Source organism: Lampetra fluviatilis, chromosome 16 (genome assembly GCF_964198595.1).
Source record: "Lampetra fluviatilis chromosome 16, kcLamFluv1.1, whole genome shotgun sequence".
NCBI lineage: Eukaryota > Metazoa > Chordata > Hyperoartia > Petromyzontiformes > Petromyzontidae > Lampetra > Lampetra fluviatilis.
The window spans coordinates 10,935,715-10,958,379 of NC_136290.1; the positions used below are offsets into that span (position 1 = coordinate 10,935,715).

General features: G+C 46.7%; 1 protein-coding gene across 3 annotated transcripts in view; it reads right to left on the reverse strand.

Moving 5' to 3' along the window:
- Window positions 1-379: 379 nt before the first annotated feature.
- The window catches only part of GAS2 (growth arrest specific 2), a 40,094-nt gene continuing 17,808 nt past the window's right edge, over window positions 380-22,665 (reverse strand). For all 3 annotated transcript variants that reach the window (XM_078863700.1, XM_078863699.1, XM_078863698.1), the window contains exons 6-9: window positions 12,782-12,845; window positions 9,540-9,795; window positions 6,063-6,170; window positions 380-1,482 (exon numbers count right to left, since the gene is read on the reverse strand). In XM_078863700.1, coding sequence (XP_078719826.1) covers window positions 1,210-1,482; window positions 6,063-6,170; window positions 9,540-9,795; window positions 12,782-12,845 — 701 coding nt within the window. In that variant the 3' untranslated portion in view covers window positions 380-1,209. The remainder of the gene's footprint in view (window positions 1,483-6,062; window positions 6,171-9,539; window positions 9,796-12,781; window positions 12,846-22,665) is intronic.

Sequence of the window (22,665 nt, forward strand, 5' to 3'; positions counted from 1 at the left end):
AGGCACTGATGTATTATATAGAAGACACTTGAGCATTGCGTATAATTACCAGTTAAAAAGTAAAATCTAATGAGGCACATCAATTCGTGCACTGAGAAATATTGCTCCTTAGAATACATAAACGGGAGAAAAAAATAAACTGAAAAAAACCGTTTGGTACTGCACTTCCATTGGTGTGTATAAAATCACTGTGAGTCAGGATAACCTGTATAAAGGTGTAGGCACTGGTGTTCACCAAACAATGAACACAACTGAACAATGAGGCATTCAAGAACATGTAATTTGAAGTTACAAATTTTCAGCTATTCCCACGGGAAAACAAGTGGATTTTGTATGCTATTAAAAGAAAGTCAAATAATTTTCAAAAACCTGGAAATAAATTTAAAGAACTGTCATTGTTTTTTCAATACGGAAATGCATACACTATCACTACAGGTACGCAATGGGGCTGCTCAAATGCCGTTACTGAGAGCTAATGGCATGAACAGCAAAAAAAAACGTTAACAATTGTTTCTTGCTGGCAAGAATAACCGTAAAATCTAGCAAGTAATCGCAACTAAGACTAAAACAAGTTTGGTCATAAGAAACATAAACTAAGGGAAACATTACGTATAATTCATTCATTCAGACTATCATGTACACATTGCTTCACTTTTCACCGATTGCATTCAGATGGCTCTGGCCTTGAGTGAATGGTCCAAAAAGGTTTATATCATACAAGCAAGCTTCTCCTAATGACCCCATTCAGAACTATATATTTTTTACAATACTTGAAGCCCGCAAAAGTTCAAAATACAAATGGCTGAACATGCCCCATTAGCTCCGCTCTGGACAGCAGATTTTCTCAAATATATAAGCACCAACTGCCAACACATCATGCGTCCCCCCCACACCAATTGCCCATAAACATCTTCTCAGCGATTCTAACCAATCAGCAATAAAAAAAACAGTATTTGTAACACAGTTGTCTTGGCAGTCCATGGAGTTCACCAAATCCAGGGCATCACTCTGCAGTCAGCCCATCCGGACGAACCATGTGTGACGAGACATTTTCAGACCATCCCACTTCTAGATTGAAAACGAATTGCTTTAGAACCGCTTTGTGTTGTAGTTTGTCGTCCTTCCCCAGCACCTCCAATTAGCACGGCCGGCTACGTACGGGTGCGAAAGGAGTTCAACATACATACATCTCGCTCCGTACGGCCCTGCCTAGCTCGCCACCTGCTTGCGGCTTTTGTAGCTGCCGGTGGAAATCAGGTAGCCGTTCGGTTTTGCCGGGGAGTGAGGGGCAGGCGGCAGGGGGGACTGGCAGCTGGATGTCGCCGGGGAGGAGGGCGCACACGCGGGCACGGGCAGGCCGGAGATGCGGCCGTCGACGCGTGATATGTGCAGCATTCGGCAGGGGTCGTGCTTGAGAAGGTAGCCCTCAAAGGTCTCCCAGCCTCCGCCCACACGCACCATCACGTGTTTGTTGTGCAGCATCTGTTGGGAAAGTAAAAATACGTACATATTCAAATGTAAATACGTTTCTAAAGCGTGGTTTTCAGCCTATTTGATCCTCTCATTCAACCGTAGAATGAGTTGGTTCTGGGCTTTCCTTCACAGCAAAGCCCAGAGAATTTGAAAATCAAATACCACCACCGTTGCCGTTAACGTGAATAATTAAGCGAGTCACCGTTTATAGGGAATGCGAATGTGCAACCGAGCAGTTCTAAAACTGGATGACCTTCGAATTAAAGTACCCAAATTAACTTTCGAGTGCGCAGGACCATAGTACACGCACAATAAAAGTAACTCATTCAACCAAACAGCTTGCTACTTCAGTTGCATTCTGTATGAGACCAGCAGGTGGCAGAAAAACACTGCGTACACATTTCTATTCAGAAGAAATAAACGCCTAATGTAGAGGCTCCTGGTGGCTCAGGGGTCGGACGAAGCTGCCACTGAAGGGAGCCTGGGTTAGAATCAAGACAGTGGCCTGTGCGTTTTAGTATTTTACCAGGTATATAGCTCTATTTTCAGAAGTAACCTGGCCACCAATGATAGGTCAACAAAGTGGCTTGCCATGTGAACATTTATCGCAGCCAAATACTCTAAACGCCTGTTTCTAAATGTGGTGAAAAAAACCGAAGGACCCGGAGAAAAATCCACCCGACCAAGGGGAGAACATATACAAAGGCCAGCCAGGGTCGGGATCGAACCCACGACCTCCAGTATACCAGGCGAGATAGTTAACATTTCGCCACCACGGTGCCCTTAAACTAGGCTCTCAAGTGTAGGGAGTTCATGGTCTTGGTTCAGTCACCAGTAAGTATATAAAAACATCCATCATTAAAATGTGTTTTTTGCTATTAATTTGGATATAATCCAGCTCTTAGATAAAACTAAAATATTGGTTTTATTGTCATTCAATTTATATTTCTCCGTAGCAGTGCAGGTGGGAAAATTGTTTCCCCTCGTATAGAGGTCGTTTGAAGGCATTTTAGAAATAGTTCTAGGATAATCTCCAACATGGTGTGATGCATTTACCCTGAACGAGTTCCCAATGGATTGTGTAATTGACGTTGATAGTGGAATCTAGATAAAATTTTGGGGGAAAGGCAAAAAAAGCCTAAGAATGTCATGTCTAACTGCATTTACACTTTGCTTTACAGTGAGATTTTTTTTTTTTAAACATGAATCCAACTCGGAAAATGCTTAACGATTTTTCTTTGTTCATAGAATATGTGCACAATTTCTAAAGAACATACTTGCACTGAGGATTTATTGAGAATGTTTGCACTCGGCACCATTTGCAAAACATTTACTAAATAACAGGGGGGGGGGGGGAAATACACGAATTAAATATTCACAGAAAATATGGGTAACTGTCATTTGTTGACATTTTCAAATAAGCTGCCAAGCATTCTCATTCGTGTAACGTTAATGCAAGAAAAACGTCTTAACTTGCTATTCAACGGCTCACCCCTAGCGATTCGATAAATTGTTAGAGGTCTCAATTCAATTCAAGAATCGATTCTAAATATCACGGCATATCATTTGCATATTTGATAAATATTATATTGTTACACACAAGAGTTGGTGAACATATCATGAGCTGGGCAACCTATTTAAATTGATGAGTCAATCCGTTATTATTACAGTACTACACGCGTCGACTTCAAGAAGACATTTTGGTCACATGGAGGCGCACATGAGTTGGGGGAGTCTCTGCACCCAGACTAAACAGGACAGGGGGGGGGGCTCCCCCCCAGAGGCCTCCAGTCATCGTTGGCAACTCCGTGAGCAAGAACTACTCCCACCAATACGCAGGCAAGTGCGTCAACAGTCCGTGCGCACCGCCCCTGGTCCCTGCAGCCCAGCCCGACGTGCCCTCCCCCCCCATCCCACGCGTCCCTGCAGCACCCGCCCGCACTTCCGCTGAAAGCAAAATCCCATGTGGATTACCACCTCGCCCTGTGATGAATTTTTTATTGCGGCTCCCCTTCCCCTCGGGCACTCTGGCCTGCAAGTGTCTGTTGCGTTCGAGCCAGTGAAAGGCGGGGGACCGAAACAGAAAAATGCTATCCTTTTTTTTTACAGCGCCCAATAACAACGGCTTACGCATGCCCACAAAATATCAAACGGTGATTCATATTAATGAACAGGCAGGTCACGGATTTCTGTTCATCGTAAAAAAAATTACAATGCCTGCGATTAATGTGACGCACAATAACCTCACCACATAAACACAAGCGCTGGCAATTGCTACGCCAGATTTCTGATCAAGCTTTTGCTGCTGTATTATACCGTCGCTTCACCATCTTCCGTGTGCAACCTGCAAAGAACAGCGGACCATTTCGCTAAATTCCGCAATGCAACCCCGGCAGCATAAATTGAGCACACGGCTTGGGATTCGTTGTTTAATGTCTGGGGCTTTTTAGGGAATGTTCAAAATGCATTTGGTTAACTTACACCTGTGCTCAAGGGCAACCATTAGGCTGTGATTGAGCGCACATGCAGACTTTGCTTTCCGCTGACCTGCATGCATGAACGGTAATTTATTAAACCTCGTCTTCTGCAACGTTAATTTGTGGACCCCTGACTGCCTTCTTCTCTTCAGTTTGCTCACGTTCAACATTGCCTACCAACTTAAAAAAAAAAACACACGCACAAGCGTGTACATGCATACCATGTAACCGTACGTATATAAATATAGTTGCGTTCAAGTATTCATCAGTTCAGTTTATTTACTTCATCGGCAGTGGCCGTATTTTATGCAGATAATATGTAAAGGTTAAAATCTGGAAAAATAATGAACACGGCCTTTTTACCCATCACTCTACCCCGCTGTTGGTCTTATTGTAGGAGAGTGATTCATAACACCGCGCTTCCACTTCTTCCCCAACCTGAAAGATGGTCTCCAAGGATTTTGGTGTGCGAATGTGACCTTTAAAAAGCCACCCGGTGACGCATACAACGGGCAGGGAAAGGAATTATTTTAATTATGAATCCAACAACCAAACTGAAAATCTTTGAAGAGCATTTTTTGCTTACCGAATTGGGCTATTCACCTCATATTCTAACTTGCCATGCTGCTGTTATACAAGCCAATGATTTTGGAGAATTGGCAAAGAGGTATTATATTTCACATTTTTGGACCAAAAAAATATACACTGTTGCTGTATAACCACATTGGGTTGTGATTTGCACACAGTCACGCTAACCTCAAGTATATCGTACAAGACTTTCATTCATCCACTGCTGGATGAGGGCCTCTGGACACCGTGCAGGCCATGTGCGTCATTTACTTTACCACGCTCATCAACGTTGGTTGAGGACGATGGGCAGAATAGATGTGGAAACACAGACGTATAGTACAATGTATTTTGCAGCACTACCCTCTGCTGTCTGCTATGCAGCACCGCAGCCTTTAATAATGTGTGTGAGGTGGTCATCGATCCACGCACTTTAAAGGCTCAAAATTCCTGCTTGGCTTGTAAAATCTGACATGTTCGGGTACATTCCAGGTGATTTGATCATAGGCACACGAGCCGCACCACCTGTTAAAATCCAGCTCTCTTCAATACAAATGCATGCAGCTATGCTTTTGAGTTGCAACCCATCGGCTACACGGTTTATTTTACTGGGCTGCCGCAGAGAGTCTCAACGCAATGTGCCAAAACGCCCACCTCACAAATGTTTACAGGTCAAACCAGACGGCACACTGTTTCATATGACGATGCAGCTAGACATCCGTTGGTTATTACAATTTTGATCCTAACTCAAATATTATGGCTCCGGAATATGCAAGTGCAGCAGTGTAAATACGAATATTGTTTTCCATCACTAATTATATTTCAGTTGTGCCACCGCGGCCAAATTACGAGAAAGGCAAAACCATTCTGGTAACTCCCCAAATATAGAAAGGTGAAATTAACTGGCAAACCATCCCAGAGGATGACAGCACTGAATGACTGGCCAGTTGTGTGTCCCCCTATAGAGCCCTATTACTCAATGCCTATGGTTATTTTCAGCTTTCAAATAATTATTATTGCTCTTTATTAACCTCCGGCAATTTTTTAAAAATGATTTTAAACAAATAAAACATATCAGGATTGCTTTCCAAATATAACTTGTGTCGTATTATTATGTAGATATTTTTGAGGTTTTAATGTCAATGTTGCATGCATTATATTATTGGTTTTAGCTGCTAAAAATTGTCCATGCTTATTTATGAAATAAAATACAATATTCGTTGTTTTTTTGTCAACCAAACATATTTCAAAACGAAATTTCATTTGTGATAAGTCTGATAAAGCCAGCTCAGTAAACTAAAAATCTGGTTTAATTAAGGGCAGCTGTACGGATCAAACTTTGCAAGAATCTCAGTGGTGCCGATTCAGACGGACATATTTTCAATTTGGCCTAAATTATATAAGAATGTATGACTCTACAATCGACTTCTGGATGAATGCCTCCCGAAGCTGTCCTGGGAATGGTGGAATTTAAAAAAAAATAATCATGTCAGGCTTAATGGGTACGACAGCATAAAGAATTAAGATAAAATATCATGTTCCTACCCTGACGAAGACGATCTTGTCCCCGAACCGGTATCTTCCATCGGAGTAATATTCCACCTGGAAGCTTGCCTGGCACTGACACGGAAGCTTCTCTGATATCCGCTTGATCTGCTCCGTTACAACGAAAGAGGAGAGTTGTGGGCAACATTCCAAACGCAACTTCTCATGTTGCAAACAGCATTCCTGTGTATTACGGAAGAGAAGAGAGATTTGAATCTTGAAACTGGAGTCTGAAAAAGAAAAATCAATATTAAAATTCACATGCCTGCTTTTCCATGCTGGGGAAAAGTGTTAAGGATAGCGTACATGTACAAACAAATGCGATGTTTTTTAGTCCCGGTAAATATACAATCTAAAAAAAACCAATATAAGCAGTATTTGTAAAAACATATATATATTTTCTAATGTATGAACCAAATTAATAAAATGCAATCTTTGAACAACAACAACAAAACATCTTCTGAAAGATCAGGCAGTATCAGATGAACAAAAGACCCATACAACACTCGGATCAAAGCGCTGTGTTGGAATAACTTCAATCAAATCTGCCACAAAGCCCGGGGAAGAGCGAAAATGTTAATGCAGTTATTTATTTTCCCCTCACTGGGCTAATTAAAAAGCCAATACTATGTGTGTATCCTAACTAGAGTCATTTATATCACTTTTTTTAATTGAAAGAGTCAGCAGCGTAGCAAGCAATGAACACCAAGATGCTTGAAATTTTATTTATTACAGGTAGTCCTCGAGTTACGATGGTCCGACTTACGATAATTCGATCTTACGATGGCGATAGCGATACGACAAAATTGCCATCAACAACCTAACATCGTTCAAGTATGCAGACGACGGACAGAATCATGTAGCTTTAGCGATTTCATTTTAAAGTTACCACGATACGATACGTTCAATGCATGTTAAAAGTTTTTATAGCAGATAAGCTTGTTTCCTGAGAAAACTTTCTATTAATTGCAGTTCATATAGGTAGGCTAAGAATTTACCTTGTTTTTTATACTTTACATTTTACTGTGCAATACAGTATTGTAATTAATAAATACATACAGTACATAGTTTATACAGTACGGTACTGTAAATTGCTCTGTTTTGCTAAATTATCATCATTCTTTAAGACTCCTGGGTAGGCTAGGCCATCTTCGACTTACGATGGGGTCGTCGTAACGCATCTCCATCGTAAGTAGAGGACTACCTGTACTTCCTAAATCCAATTATCTCCTCAACTTCTCACGCAAAAACAGCAAGGCCAAACTGTAGTAACTTTAAATTAAAACATAAACTGAGAGCCCTTTGTAATCCTCTGCTGGATGAAAGCTGCAAAGTCATAGGGAGTTATTTTTGATCGTACGTAACCGCACTAGTGAGTCAGCTAACCGGTTCAGACATCTCTCGCCGCTCAAGTTATCTGTGACCAGTAAAACATTTGCATAAATTAGTTTACTTATTTATCCAGCAAAGCCACATTGAGTCGTATGACTTTTCCAAGAGGGTTTCTGCATTGTTTTTTTTTATTTTAATGTTTTCTGCCAATAAATGAGTGTGTTTACCAGCGAGAAGAAACCGGAGAACCAGGAGAAAATCCACGCGGGTAAGAAGGGCAATGCTCTATCCCCATAAAGATGGAAACAGATGGTGATAAGTCCACTAGCAGTACTGCCCTTCTCCTCGTGAGCCAGGGTATGGCACCTCGATGCCTACGGGGAAGGGAGTCGCACAACATTTGTGTGATCCACCAACCCTTGCCCTCCAGTGATGGATCACCGGCATGCACCACGCTCATAAGCGCAGTGTGATAACCACTGTGCAACTGCTTCACCAAACAATGTAATAATGGTTATTAAATGTAACCATAATGCACTGTTTTGTAAACAAATCTTTATGCTGCGTTTCCACAGTCAATAGAAGCCAAACCCATTCCGTGCAGGGTCATTCTTGGTACAGCCCTACAGGACACTTTATTTTTTTTATTCTAATCATTGACATGTGCTTTTGTAATCACGTCCGTTAAAAAAACAAAACCATGTCCTTTACGCTGATCTAAATGAGAGACGCCATTGAATGCGTGCATGTCACTTCCATGCTGACCCTGTGATATCACCACTGTTTATTTGGGTGGCCCTGCTGGCCAATTTGCAATGGACCATGCTGAGAGCTCGCTTGGCCTGGTAAGAATTCTGTGGGAACCCAGGTAAAGGCCACTTGCCCAGTTCGCAAATCAGGCCAGACCAGTTTAAAGGGTTGACAAAAAAAAGTCCAGCGTTAGATATCTAATAATGGATTAATAAGTATAATATTTTAAATAACTGCAAAGATGTGTTCAGGGACCCGTGGTATCACAGCAAAATTTTGGCCCCAGAGTGTCTATGGCTGGATTTTGTCAATAACATCTGGTTACCTAGTAGCATTGTTAAATAGGTCACATCCTGCTGATAAGACTTAGTGAAGTTGAAACTGATCCAGGATTAAACTTGTTTTTACACTACTGGCATAGATTGATCCCAAAGGTCCATTGGATAATAGATCAAATATTATATAATTTCAACATGAAACAAATGCATTCGTATGACAATGTAGATGTATAATAAGGAATATAAATGGCCCATCATCTTCGGCACTGTAGGACCCCTTTCTCCTCATGGCCCTTGGGACCATGAGGAGAAAGGGGTCCTGCTATTGCCCTCACATTTGGACAGGTCGGGAAGTGCATACCATATAATAAAGGCATAAATGTATCCAGCAAAGCGTCATTCCATCTCAAGAATGTTGTAATTTCTCTTTTAGTGTGCATTGTGTAGGAAGAGAGCGGAGCGCCGAGAGAAAGCCCACGTACACGAGAAGATAATATAAAAAAAAGTCTGTACATTATGAACCAACTTGCGGCACAGATATCTCCTGGTCATCTTGCAGCCCAGTACATTGAAATCGACTTGGCTCCAAAGCACTGCATTGCAAGCAGATATCACCTCGAGGCATGCAACGATTCACGCCGAACAAAGTGATTTGATAAAATCTTACTATTTAGGGGTCAAAATTTGATTCTAGAATAGAGTTTTTGACCTTTTTCATTACCTTCTTTGCATTGTTTGTTATACGTCATATCTCATTGAAATAGTTGCGTTCACTCCGTTAGCGTACATGTGACATTAATACATAATTTAGATATATGTTGCAACAATTGTAAATTGAAAGTACACTATTCAGTGCATATATCGGGATCATTGAATTATTTGTAATCAATAAAGCAATGCATCGTTACATGTCCGAATATTTAACACCCATCGTGGGGTTCTACTCATGACCCCTCGTGCCCTGCATTGTCAAAATAGTCTCCACGTGCCTCCAGGAATGTGTTCTCCTTCTCCGCACCTCCGATAAGCACGGTTGGTTACATCCAGTGTGAAAGAAGTTCAACAAACATATACATACAGGAGCATTAGCTGCCAATGCCATCTCCAATCAACTTACGGCCGATTCCAGGACCTTGTCCCGCACTTGCTTCTTCTCCTTGGGAGCCCGCGGTGTGGTGGGCGTGCTGGAAGAGGCTGCCACCGCCAACGTTGCGGAAGAGGAGGAAGAGGGCGATGGCGGGCACGAGGTGCACGGCGACGCTGGCGACGCAGAGGAGGCCGACGAGCCGGATGACGAGCGGGCGTTCGCCCGGGCCTCCTCCTGCTCGATCTCCTTCTCCAGCTTGATGAGCCCCGGAGGCTCGATGCCGAACCTGCGCAGGTCACAGTGGACACAGTGGCCACATCGCGCGCATGCGTACAAAGATCCCCCTCAGGTGCTGTTCGCGAGCACCTATTGAAGGCCGGCACGGCATAGGAGGGGGTGGGTGGCCAACACCACGCCCGACGCACACATACACATGCAAGCACGGCCTCCGGACCGTGAGCACGAAAGGAATACAAATAGAGTTCAGAGCAAAGCAGTGGCGGCATGTCAACTATGGTGGATGTTACGTGTTTTTTTCCCGTATTTAAAGTGAATTTTACAAGCCCTTGCATGAAAGGGCTTTTGACAGGTCAGACTCCGAGAAGAAAACGCACATGTATGATGTACAAGTGATTCATGCTTTTTTTTCTTTTTATCATTCATTGGCTTTCCCTCCTCTGGGTGGGCAGTGGAAATGATCGGTCTTGAACTTTTTTGTCCAATATTTCTCAGCGCCGAGACAACACGTGGAATTATTCATGCTGGCTTGTCGAGTGTAGGTGTAGCGGTCCCTTCATGAAGTGATCTACCAATATAAACCTCAGAACGGCCACCTAAAATGAAAAATAACCACACATGTTCCTATTCTTTGGTTATTTCGGTAAAGTCACGTACGTAATAAAGTGAATAAAAAAACGGAAAAAAAACACTAATGTAGACTGTAGCCTGGTTCTTAATCGGAGTGAGTGTACTGGTAATCTATAATGTAGACTGTAGCTTGGTTATTAAGTTTGGTGAGTGTACTGGTAGTCTATAATGTAGACTGCAGCAATGGTTATCACAGTTTACATTACAGACTGCCAATATGCTCACCAGCTTAAAAATCAGGCTACAGTCTACATGAAAGACTGCCAGCACACTCACCGAGGTTAAGAACCAGGCTACAGTCTACATTATAGACTGCCAGTACACTCACCCAGCCTAATAACCACTGTCATCAAAATTAACGTTGCAAGGTACTTTTAAATCATAGTTTTCGACATTTTTATTTCAATGTAATATTACCAATGGAATAAAAAAATACTTAAATGCTGCAAAAAATGTAATTAAGATTTTAAGATCATCTTAATCAAATAGTGCAGACGTAATAATTACATCCCCTAAGAAAGTCAACAAATTGTTACAACTCAGGGCCACAATTCTTCGCAGGAATGATTTTTTTTACTTTGTCGTGAATGTAGTCGTCACTAGTAACGTGAACCCATTACATACAACATTCAAATAAAAAAACATAATTTCTTACATATGCAATAGAATTAATGGATCGCTACCATGGGCATCGATATTATTGTTTAATCAATGTGTTGTTCCACCTCTGATAAATGGCATAAAGAATTAGCAGTGGGATATTAATTGATGTCCTCTTGTTGTAAATATCACTTGGATCAATGATTGCCCTATTACAGGAGTCCCTTAATGCAAAAACTAAATCTTAACCCAATGTCACTGCAATCAGTAATCTTAGTTAAGTTCAATAAATGAGTAGCATTTGATTTTTGGTCACAGCAACACCAGTGGCGAGAAAGATCTGGGACACCCTTCACCAACATGTGCTAACGAGCATGAAGTATGGTAAAAATACAACGCCGTGACTGACATGGTGTGGAGAAGCATTCATGAAGCAGTGGATTGACAAAGCGCTGTATTATAATCAAGCTCTAGATAGCAAGCATAAAAAACATATATGGAATGCTGATCAGAGACCTTCCGGTGCCAGAACATGCCCATCCCTAAAGACTGCAAGATGAATCACTAAAAAGGTCAAACTTTAACTGCAGGCTGCCGCCTCAAAATCATATTCTCTGTGGTAGAAAGCAGAGTTATTCCCAGTGGCCGAGACAAAATAAAAGATTTGCTCTTAACACTGGCAGTTTGTCTACAAAAATTAGAAACCCAAACATCCCTCAAGAAAATTTCATTTTCAAATGTTGATGCTACTTTCCCTGCATATCAGCAGCATTCATTGTTCAGTGTAGATTTTGTCTTCGGCTGTCTCTCAGCCTCACCGCCACTCAGTACGACAGGGGACTTAAATTATTCTGAACATGGGCTGTGCTCTGGTAAATGCAATATCGCCCACCTAGATTGACAAAGTCAAATGTCAATTGGAATATAAAAAGGTGCAAACCCCAAGCTGCAAGCCACAACTGCGGCTCAAAATTGGAGAAAACTTAAAGTAGGCTTGTACAATTATTGATTTGAAACCTCACGTACACTGGCCATGAATACTGTAAGCCAATAAAAAAAAAGGACAAGTTAGATGGAGAAAAAAAGGTAATTTATGCATGAAACACCCAGCGTAATGGTACAGCTACTATCGACATCGGCTGTACACTCATTAAACGTGTCAGTAATCCCCTGGCAAGGAAGTGCCAAGCTTGTCAAAGGGGCACTAATGGAAGAGGGCCTAAAGTTCCACATGTAAACACGAGGATAAGCTGTGCAAGATGCCATGATCCCTTAACAATCAGCTCTATTTCTCCCGGTTTTGCTGTTATTAATCATGCAAACACACACGTTGGCTCATTAAATAATGCTCCCGTGTTACAATATCAGACCTTTTGCTTGGCAAAGGATAGGCACACATCTACTGTATGCCCCTGTTTACCAAGCTAATCTGCCAAGTACTGTTATTTAGCATTGCCACTGAAAATCTGGCTACACCTTTAAAAATACAATAAAATTAGCAACAATGCAGCGTCTAAATGTGACCACTTGTCAAGAGCCTGTACAAAACACTTGGGGCATGGGTTTCCTTCGAGAAAGATGCGAATTTACTTTTTTGTGAGCAAGAGAGACAGTGAAAGGCAAAGGAAAAATAAAAGGTCTCGAGTCTGGACAGAATTCCCTACGCATTATCACGGCATTCCACTACGGTGTTTGTTTGTGGAGAGACAGAACTGCTTCCTTTTTCATCTGCAGTGCATTCCATGGGTGAGTATTCATTCCTTGTGGAAGCTCACGCGGTGAGTGCAAGGGTTTGTACTCCGTACCTGGCGGCGATGCGTCCCAACTCGAGAAGACAAAGGCAAACCTCGCGAGGTTGCTTGTGTAGCACTGCAGAAGGGGAACACAATGTGATCATTTTAGACGATGACTCAAGCAAAAAATGCACCTCTAAGCAGGTAGAATGATAGGAAATGACTGACGGATACTAGAGGGAAGATAACTCCAGTATGTGTAACCAGGTGGTTGGTGTCCATCCTTCCCCAAAAATCAATCAACTGAATTAAGATGCACGTGCCATGGTCTTTTATACAATATTCAAGACAATGGAATAACTCACGGTGGCTGCATCTGGGTGGCAGATGCCAGTCACAGTTTATTGACATAATGATGTAAGCAAGAAGAATACATTTCATGGAATCATCTGTAGTTATTTTGGAGACCTACGGAAAAGAAACTTCAGCGAATGTGCTTGGTTGGGAGTACAACTGAGCACATGCAATGAATGCCCTCAGGAGTGACCAATGTTTAAGAGCTTGTGAACCTCGGGAGCACCTCAGATTACCTCGGCTCGCTATATACGGTGCGAGAGAAGTTCAACATACATACAGACTAAAGTGATCTGAATGGTCAGTGTGTCTGTATTAACCACATTTGCCACGCAATTTAGTTTTATGTTAAATTACTTCATAACTTTAAAATAATTCCCCCCCAATGTATTCTAATTTAGCTATTGCCTTTGAATCATGACATGAGAAACACATTGTCACGTGGTATTTTAATCCTAAAGGAAAGGTGTCACATACTTTACCATATACTCTGCCGTGAGAGTGTCACAGGGCGGTCAACCCGATAGGTTTAAATTTCATCGCTGAAATTTTGCCACATTAAGTGAAAATCCAAATTTACTACAAATTATAGTTGGACGTGCAATCATTAGCCAGGCTAATAAACCCACTATATCTGAGATCCCTGTTAAATCTCCGAGCCACAAAGCCATCTAAAGAAATTAAATAGCATTAGCTGCAGGAATTCAACTTGGAGGTATATTCTTAAACGTAATAATTTTAGTGGACACTTATAAAACCTGCTTTTTGTTTGATGAACTTTTACATACAGGAGCAAGAGACTAAACTCTTTAGAAGCTGATGTATTTAGGTCATCCGCCTGGCAGACACAAATATACCACATACCAGCTTAGATGAGAAATATTGCACCTCTTACGAAGTTAAAGATGTGGTACACCATGGGGGGAATGTCACACGAGCTTCAATAGCTACATAAAAATAGTTCTATTAATACCTACTACGGCACAATACTGTAATAAACGACTGGACCACGATGTCTGGCTCAGTGTCCTTTATTATTCGGTTCGTGCTGTACACCCACACGGCTGTCTTTACTCTGTAGCTTCTCCACGGTGCTGACTCCAATGTCGGCCCGATCCCCAACAGCAGCTCCGCTGCTGTTTCTCTCACACAGCCCCCCTTGGCTGTACTCTCTGCTGCTCTTCTCCCTCCGCAGCTCTCACAGCTTCTTGCTCTCTCTCTCTCCCTCCGCAGCTCCTCCTGGCAGCCACACCGCTGCCTCTATCAAGCAGCCCCCTCTCTCTCTCTCTCCGCAGCTCCTCCTGGCAGCCACACCGCTGCCTCTAACTCGCAGCCCTCCTGGCTGTCTCCTCCCCAGCTGCACACCACTCCGCAGCTTGCTCTTATCTTCGGGGTTGGCTCCCGATCGCCGTCGGCGCCCCCCCTTCTCCACACTTGCCCGCGTGGCCTCACTCTTTTCCGCTCACACCCCGACTGCCTTCCCCTTCCGGTTTACCCGCTTAAAGCCCCGAACCTTACCCCCACGTCACATGACTCCACCCCCCGTGACGTCACCTCCGGAAGGTCGCTTACGCCCGCATTACACCACCCTCCCCCGTAGAAAAATCCCAGCCGACCTCGGCTGACCAATAGCAAATCGTAATGCGGCGAACCGAGCTTCCCCCCCTAAAGGACACTAAGCATATAATGTAACAGCAAGAACAACAACAACGCAATCAACATCAACGATCGTACAAAAGCATGCAATAAATACAACTGTAAGAAGAAAATAACAAGACAACAACACTCAACGAAACGTAAGCGATTTGGAACGTGTGCGGGTCGCCGGCCCGTCCCGGACGGTCGGCGGCCCACTCGCAGAACGGGAACGCGATGAAAGTCGAGGAACGACAGGGGGTAATCCCCCTGTCGCAGCTGGAAGTCCACCGCCGTCCCGTGTCTCTAAAGAGTTAGTCTTGGGCTTGTCCTGTGACCGTGCCCGCAGCTGGGTCGGAAGGGCTGCAGGGCTCGAAGGTCCCGCAGACCTGGCAGGCGTCCTCCGAGCAGGGCCCCTCGTCCCCCGCAATGTCACGGCCGGCCTGTCTGGAACAGGTACGACAGGCGCTCTAGCAAAATCAATGGACGCAGGCAGGGGAGAGTCAGCAGCAACAGACCCCGGCAAGGCAACATTGGGGGATGACGCATCATGTAAGGGAGCAACATATGGTTTCAAGCGCGACGTATGCACAACCCAGCGACGAGACCCAATCTGGACGCGTGCTGTCTGTGGGTTGGGAACCGCAATGAGGCGTACGGGACCATGCCAGGGTTTGTGCAATTTCGGCGAGGTCCCCGGACGTACCTGTGGACAATGAAGCCAGGCTAGGTCCCCAACCTTCCAAGGGCACTCCCCCTCAGACCGTCGCGCATATCGCTCGTTCCGGGCCTGGGCTTTGGCCGTAGCCACGCGGGCATTCTCCCGCGCCTCCGTGACTCGGCGAACCGTGTCCTGAATGTATTCAGGAAGTGGTTTCCGAGGTCCCTTCACCCCAGTTCCCAATTGCACATCCACCGGCGGCACGTTTTCCCGACCATACATAAGGTAAAACGGCGAATATCCCGTAGCCGCATGAGGCGTCATCCTGTACGCCGAAAGCACCCCGGGGATGTGCAGATCCCAATCTGATTGTTGTTCACTCACGGTATGGCAAAGCATGGCAGACAATGTCCTGTTCAGCCGTTCAACCATACCATCCGTCTGCGGATGGTATGGGGATGTCCGTACTTTCTTAGTCCCAAGGCCCGCGCACACTTCCGCCAATAATTTAGAAGAGAAATTCCTGCCCTGGTCCGTGAGGAGTCTCTCAGGCGCCCCCTTATCCATAATATACCCAAACAAAAAGGCGTCGGTAATGGCCGCGGCCGACTGATCAGGCAACGGCCAGGCCATCGGCCAACGGGAGAGGTACTCAACCCCTACCAGCAAATATTTATTACCCCTCGCCGATGGTGGAAAAGGTCCCAATATGTCCAGTGCCACCAATTCATTGACTCGAGACACCTGAATCGACTGGAGAGGCGGCACGTAAGGATGTTTCGGCGGCTTACGTTGTGCACACGCAGGGCACGCGCGCACGTGCCCTACGACATCTGTCGCCATGCCGTGCCAAAAATAATGACGTTGCAACGTCAACAAGGTCTTCTGCACCCCTAAATGTAAGAGAGTGTCACAATGGAGGGTTCTAATCAACTCGAACCGCAAGGACGTTGGTACCACCAGGCGCCAACGTTCCTGGAACCCCTCCCGCCACATAAGCAGACCATCTCGGAGAGCGGTTTGCGGCCCCACAGCCGTACTCGGACTCCCATTGTCCTTAGCAGACCGCTTCCGCAAGGACACCAATGACTCATCCATCATCTGTTCCCGGATCCAGACAGACCGCGGCAGATTCAAAACCCCGTCAGCCGGTCCCGGTTCCATCGGAGTGTCCGACTTCTCGACGGCCAACGTGAGCGGCTGAGGGGGGTTTGGAATCGGCGAACACCTATGCGTCCCCGACTCACATTTACAAGGGGCGCGCCGCGGTAATCTGGAAAGTGCGTCAGCGTTCGCATGGCGCACACCCTTCCGATGTTGAATTTGGAAGGAAAATTCCTGTAGCGTGTCCAACCAACGTGCCAACTGTCCGGATGGCTGGTCAATTTTAAGGGCATATTGCAAGGCCGCATGATCCGTACGCACAATAAAAGAACGACCGTAGAGGTATGGTCGAAATTGCCGTAGGAAAAAAACAACCGCCAATAGTTCTCTGCGAGTGACACAGTAGCGGGTTTCCGCAGGAGACAAGACTCGGCTACCATACGCCACGACACGCTCTACACCCCCTTTAGACTGTGATAACACCGCCCCAATACCTGTGTCACTCGCGTCCGTATCAAGAATGAATGGGTGATCGAAATCGGGATAATCCAATGTTGGGGCCGTGGCCAATAGATCACGCAGACTCCGAAAGGCCGCCTCCTCCGGCTGTCCCCAACCAAACTTCCGTCCTTTACCCGTAAGGAGATGCAAAGGCCTCGCAATCGTCGCAAAACCCGGCACGAATCTTCGGTAATACGAGGCAAATCCCAAAAACCGCCGAACATCCCCCACGGTGGCCGGAGTCGGCCAATCCCGACGCACGCCGTCTTTTCCGGATCCGTGGACACTCCCTCAGCGCTCACAATGTGCCCCAAATAGCGGACGGACCGTTGCAGTAGGTGACATTTCTTTGGTTTGAATTTCAATTTGGCAGAACGCATCCTCGTGAACACTGTCTCCAGCCGCGTCAAATGTTCATCGAATGTGCGGCTGAAGACAATGATATCGTCCAAATATATAAGACATGTCTCCCACTGCAACCCCGTCAAAACGAGCTCCATCAATCTTTGAAATGTAGCAGGGGCCGCATTCAATCCCATCGGGAGACAGTTGAATTGAAATAACCCCTGCGGCGTACGGAAAGCGGTTTTCTCCCGTGAGGACTCGTCAAGGGGAAGCTGCCAAAATCCCGAAGAAAGGTCCAGTGTGGAAAAGAACTTAGCCCCCGACAATGCGTCGAGGGAGTCATCCATACGCGGCAGGGGGTACGCATCTGCCACCGATATCTTATTCAATTTGCGGAAATCAACACAAAATCGCAATTTGCCATCCTTCTTCTTAACCAAGACGACTGGAGCGCCCCATGGGCTGTTAGATGGCGATATAATGTCCGCAGCCAACATGTCTTCCACTGCCCCCCGTACGTGTTCTCGCTCCGCAGGACTCATCCGATGCGAATTTAATCGAATAGGGGCAGCATCGCCCGTCTCAATGTGATGGTAAAGCAAGGAAGTGCGGCCCAAATCCAAATCATCGGAGCTGAACACATCGGAATATGACAACAACAATTTACGCAGCGCACCACGTTGCTCCATGGACAGGGAAGAATTTTCGTCACATAATTGAGCAACCCAACGATCATCCGAACTCCTTGGCTCGGAAACCCCAGCAACAACTCCCCGGCTATGTGGACAATCATGGGTCGCAAACGCCGTAGTGGCATGTGCCACAACCGTACCGGCCGGGACACGGACGTTTTCTCCCCCCGCATTAAGCACCTGTAAAAACGGTAATTGATCCGGCCGGACGATGGTCTGTGCCCCCACTAACGCCAACCCGGTTGTTATCGTGGCGGACGGTGACAACAAGACCCCTACTGCTCCTAGCCGATCAGGCAGGGGCTTCCGATACCGCAAGGGTATAAGCATCTGTGTACCAGGTGGAATGTCCACAGATGCGACGGACAGCGCCTGCACTTGTACGGCCGAAGCAGGTCGCCCCCAGGGCGACGGCAGAAACGAGATTTGACGGCCCCCCGGCAGTTCAATACAATTCTCATTGATTTTGATCAAAATGGGCATCTTAGCCAAAAAATCGGTGCCTAACAAACAAGGAACCGCCAAAGATCTCGATATCAACACAACACCCGAGGCCGACACATCCCCAATAGATATCTTAGCATCCACCTGACCCACGATGCCCATGCTACCCCCGTTCGCAGCGACGCACGACCCATAAACCGGACGCACAGCCCCCGACGGAATGCCCAACAGATGGAAAATGACATCCGATATAATAGTCGCAGACGCCCCCGAGTCGACCAAAATGCGCACGTCCACACCTTGTATGGACCCCGGTACAGTGGACGAACCCGTAGCGGCCGCGACAACTCTCCGTGCCAATTTGCGCCACTGCGTAACTGAATGACAAGGCCCCGTCGATGGCCTTTCTTTAACAACAACAATAGGATCGCGCAACACAGGTGGTGGGTGAGGTGGAAAGCCTTGCCGAGTGTCTGGTGCGTGCCGACATGCCTGTTTCGGAGGATCTTTAGCCGACTTGACCGGTGCCGAGGCCTCCTGCTGCGGCGGAGCCGGGAAGCGGGCCCAGCAGTCTCTGGCGTAGTGGCCCCTACGCCCGCAGCGGAAACATTCGGCCTCGTTGCGCCGAAGCGCAGGCCTCGCCTCCTGACGGCCCCGTTCTGGTAGCATCGCGCGCGGTCTCGGCCCGCCGCGTCCCGTCCATGGAGCGGAGGCGGCCGTCAGTTGTTGAGGGCCCCGGTCATCCGGAACATAGACGGCCTGCGCAGGGTCCCACCCCAGCGCATCCCCTTCTTTGACGGGCCCCCCCGTCCACGCCGTCACTTGTTTCCAGCGACGGAGGTTGAATTGCGCATCGAGACACTTAGCAGCCATCCGGGAAGTTAGCTTCTCATGCCCACACACAGGCATGGGGATCCCTAGATCCCGAGACAACTCCAACATTTTCCCTAATATGAGAGGCTCAAGCAGGTCCTGTGGCGTCTCAGGATAAGCTGCCATGGCCAGCTCCAGCACCGCACCCCTGAACGCCACGGGCGACTCCTCTGGTGCTCGTTGTCGTTGAGCGAATCGCCGATGCGCATCATCTGGTGGCTCATAAGCATCGGCCATTTCTTGAAAAACACCACATAAAGTTGCCTTCTTATCGGTCGCTATGGAACGGAAGAATCGGACAGATTCGTCGTCCAGAAGAGTCGGCAACACCTCCAAAGCCTCCGCATCGGTCCATCTTGCTGTGCGTACCGCCGCCAAGAAGCGGCAGGCGAACGCGCTCCAGTCCCCACCGACGGAAAATTCTTTAACTGTTGTAAGGTGGCGACTCCGACTCCTCTTCCCGCCGTCTTCCAATGGTGGTGGTTGTGATGGCAAATTCAAAATGGCGTCGGCCCGCGGCGTGGCCAAGATGGCGGTTTGGCGCCACGGAGCGCGCAAAATGGCGGCCTCTTGCCGCGTGGGCAATGGCGGCGGCAGGACAGGCAACGTGGCGGCCCGCGGAGCACCACTTGCATCATCCATCGTCCCTGGCGCGACGAGATGGCATAGATGCGCCAGGACGTCCTGAAGTGCCTCCAGTTGTACCGCCATCGCTTGCCATCGTTGATCCGCGTCTGATGATGTCGACGGACCCGCCACCGCGCCAACATCCTCCACCCCCGTTCCCGTGGTCGCCTCAGCCTGGCTCTCCTCCACCACCCCAACAGGATCCGTGGTTGGAGGGAGTTCGTCGTCGTCGGACGAAGAAGCCGATGCAGGCGCCGGATTAACTTTCTTCCTCACTTGTTTCGACATGCCGTTGCACTTCCGACACCAGTGTAATAAACGACTGGACCACGATGTCTGGCTCAGTGTCCTTTATTATTCGGTTCGTGCTGTACACCCACACGGCTGTCTTTACTCTGTAGCTTCTCCACGGTGCTGACTCCAATGTCGGCCCGATCCCCAACAGCAGCTCCGCTGCTGTTTCTCTCACACAGCCCCCCTTGGCTGTACTCTCTGCTGCTCTTCTCCCTCCGCAGCTCTCACAGCTTCTTGCTCTCTCTCTCTCCCTCCGCAGCTCCTCCTGGCAGCCACACCGCTGCCTCTATCAAGCAGCCCCCTCTCTCTCTCTCTCCGCAGCTCCTCCTGGCAGCCACACCGCTGCCTCTAACTCGCAGCCCTCCTGGCTGTCTCCTCCCCAGCTGCACACCACTCCGCAGCTTGCTCTTATCTTCGGGGTTGGCTCCCGATCGCCGTCGGCGCCCCCCCTTCTCCACACTTGCCCGCGTGGCCTCACTCTTTTCCGCTCACACCCCGACTGCCTTCCCCTTCCGGTTTACCCGCTTAAAGCCCCGAACCTTACCCCCACGTCACATGACTCCACCCCCCGTGACGTCACCTCCGGAAGGTCGCTTACGCCCGCATTACAATACTATAGTCTCAGCTGCACATTGCTACTTTTGTCGATTTGCAATGGTGTTATCATCATGAGTGCAAATCTGCACTATTAGATGGCACAAAACAGCCCGCAGGAAACACTGCAAACTTTAGATTTTCTGGAAATTCAACCTCGAATGGAATAATGCATTGGGAATTGGGGGGGGGGGGGTCTAAACAATAGGCTATCTGCTCCATGTAGGGTCCTTTTCCACGAAGATATGTGAAACTTAGACACTTTTGTTGTAAACTGCACTGTATCAGATAAGCTACAACAAATAAATATAGCCAATCTACACTCTGCAGTTAAAAAAAGTAGTTTTTTTACAGTTGCGTTCATTTAAAGGTTCATTTAAAGGCCTCATTGAATCGTAAAAAAAATATTTTGAAAACAAATATTCTAAAAAGGCTACTCTATTCCACGTAACTTTAACATCACCATTCATACACACGGAAGGCAGTCCCAGACAGCAGGACTTGTACTGTGATGATTGGAGCGAATTGCATCAGCTAACACATTCCTGCGGAGGGAGCGTTGGGTTGCTCGGTCAATGGCCAGGGTCAACGGCGGCGTGGTGTATTCCGCAAATATGCCCGACTGTGAGGGCGGGCACAAGCCGGCCTGTAAAGGTTAAACGTTGAGTTTCATAAGGGCACCACGGGGTGACCAGCCTCTCCCCACCCAGCCCCACCCCTCCCACCCAGCCCCACCCTGCCCCTCCCCACCCAGCCCCTCCCTCCCCACCCAGCCCCTCCCTGCACGACGGACACAATAATCCCTTGTGGGCCGGTGTAACCAGGAGGTTCCTACCAGTAAAACACGTCTTTGAATGCCCTCGTCTGTTGGTGACCCATCAAACAAAACAAGTAGCTTGCAACATATCTATCCACACCTCCGTGGATTCTTACTATGACCTTCAGACAACTGGCTGGAGTCGAGTACGGAATGTACGGGACCCGAACAGATCTGTCATACATTTAATTCCCCGCAAAGATTAAAGTTATTATTTAACATAGAATAAAGCACCTGTTGTTCGCATGCCAAGGCAGGTTAAATTTCAGAGCTGTTGGAAGGCTGAGGAAAAAGTGACGTCATCACTGACCATAACACGCACGCGTGTACTCATTAGCAGGCCATTGGACCTAGAGGGTAGAGTTCAATGCCAAGACGTGCCGATAAAAGACGGTGCATTTCGAAGCCAATTTCAAACAGGTGCATGGCCACATGAAGCGTGTGTGGTAACAAATCCATAGGCATTGCCTTGTTGAGTGCTACATCTGTCATGAGATTTCAGTACCATGCCTTGCGATCCCTCTACCTTGCACACTTGGCAAGAATATTTTAATCCAAAGACACGGTCCAGAGTTTAGCCTTGCAATGATGCGTCCCCATTGCAATTCGACGAACTGTCACGATTCGGAGTTGTGATTCGATGAAAGATTTATTTATATTTACCACTGTTAATTTAATGCCTGAAGTGATTGAAGGGGTTTATGGAAACCAATTACACATACAACTTGTGTAAAATGAAAACAAAATTTTTTTACACTCGCAATCCTGTGTGTGCATTGTGAGCGTAAGAATTAACTGTATTCGATGAACTGTTACATGCCTACCATATATCTATTTTAAACAACTGATCTTGTGTAATGCACAAGTAAAGCCCTTTTGCTAATCAACTTCTGGATGAGGGCTCCTCCACACCGTGCATGTTATAGGGATTAATTGAGCATACTTCACCACACAGGCTGATGCGGGTTGGTGATGGCGAACTTAGACGTGGGAACATGGAAGTACACTCAATGTG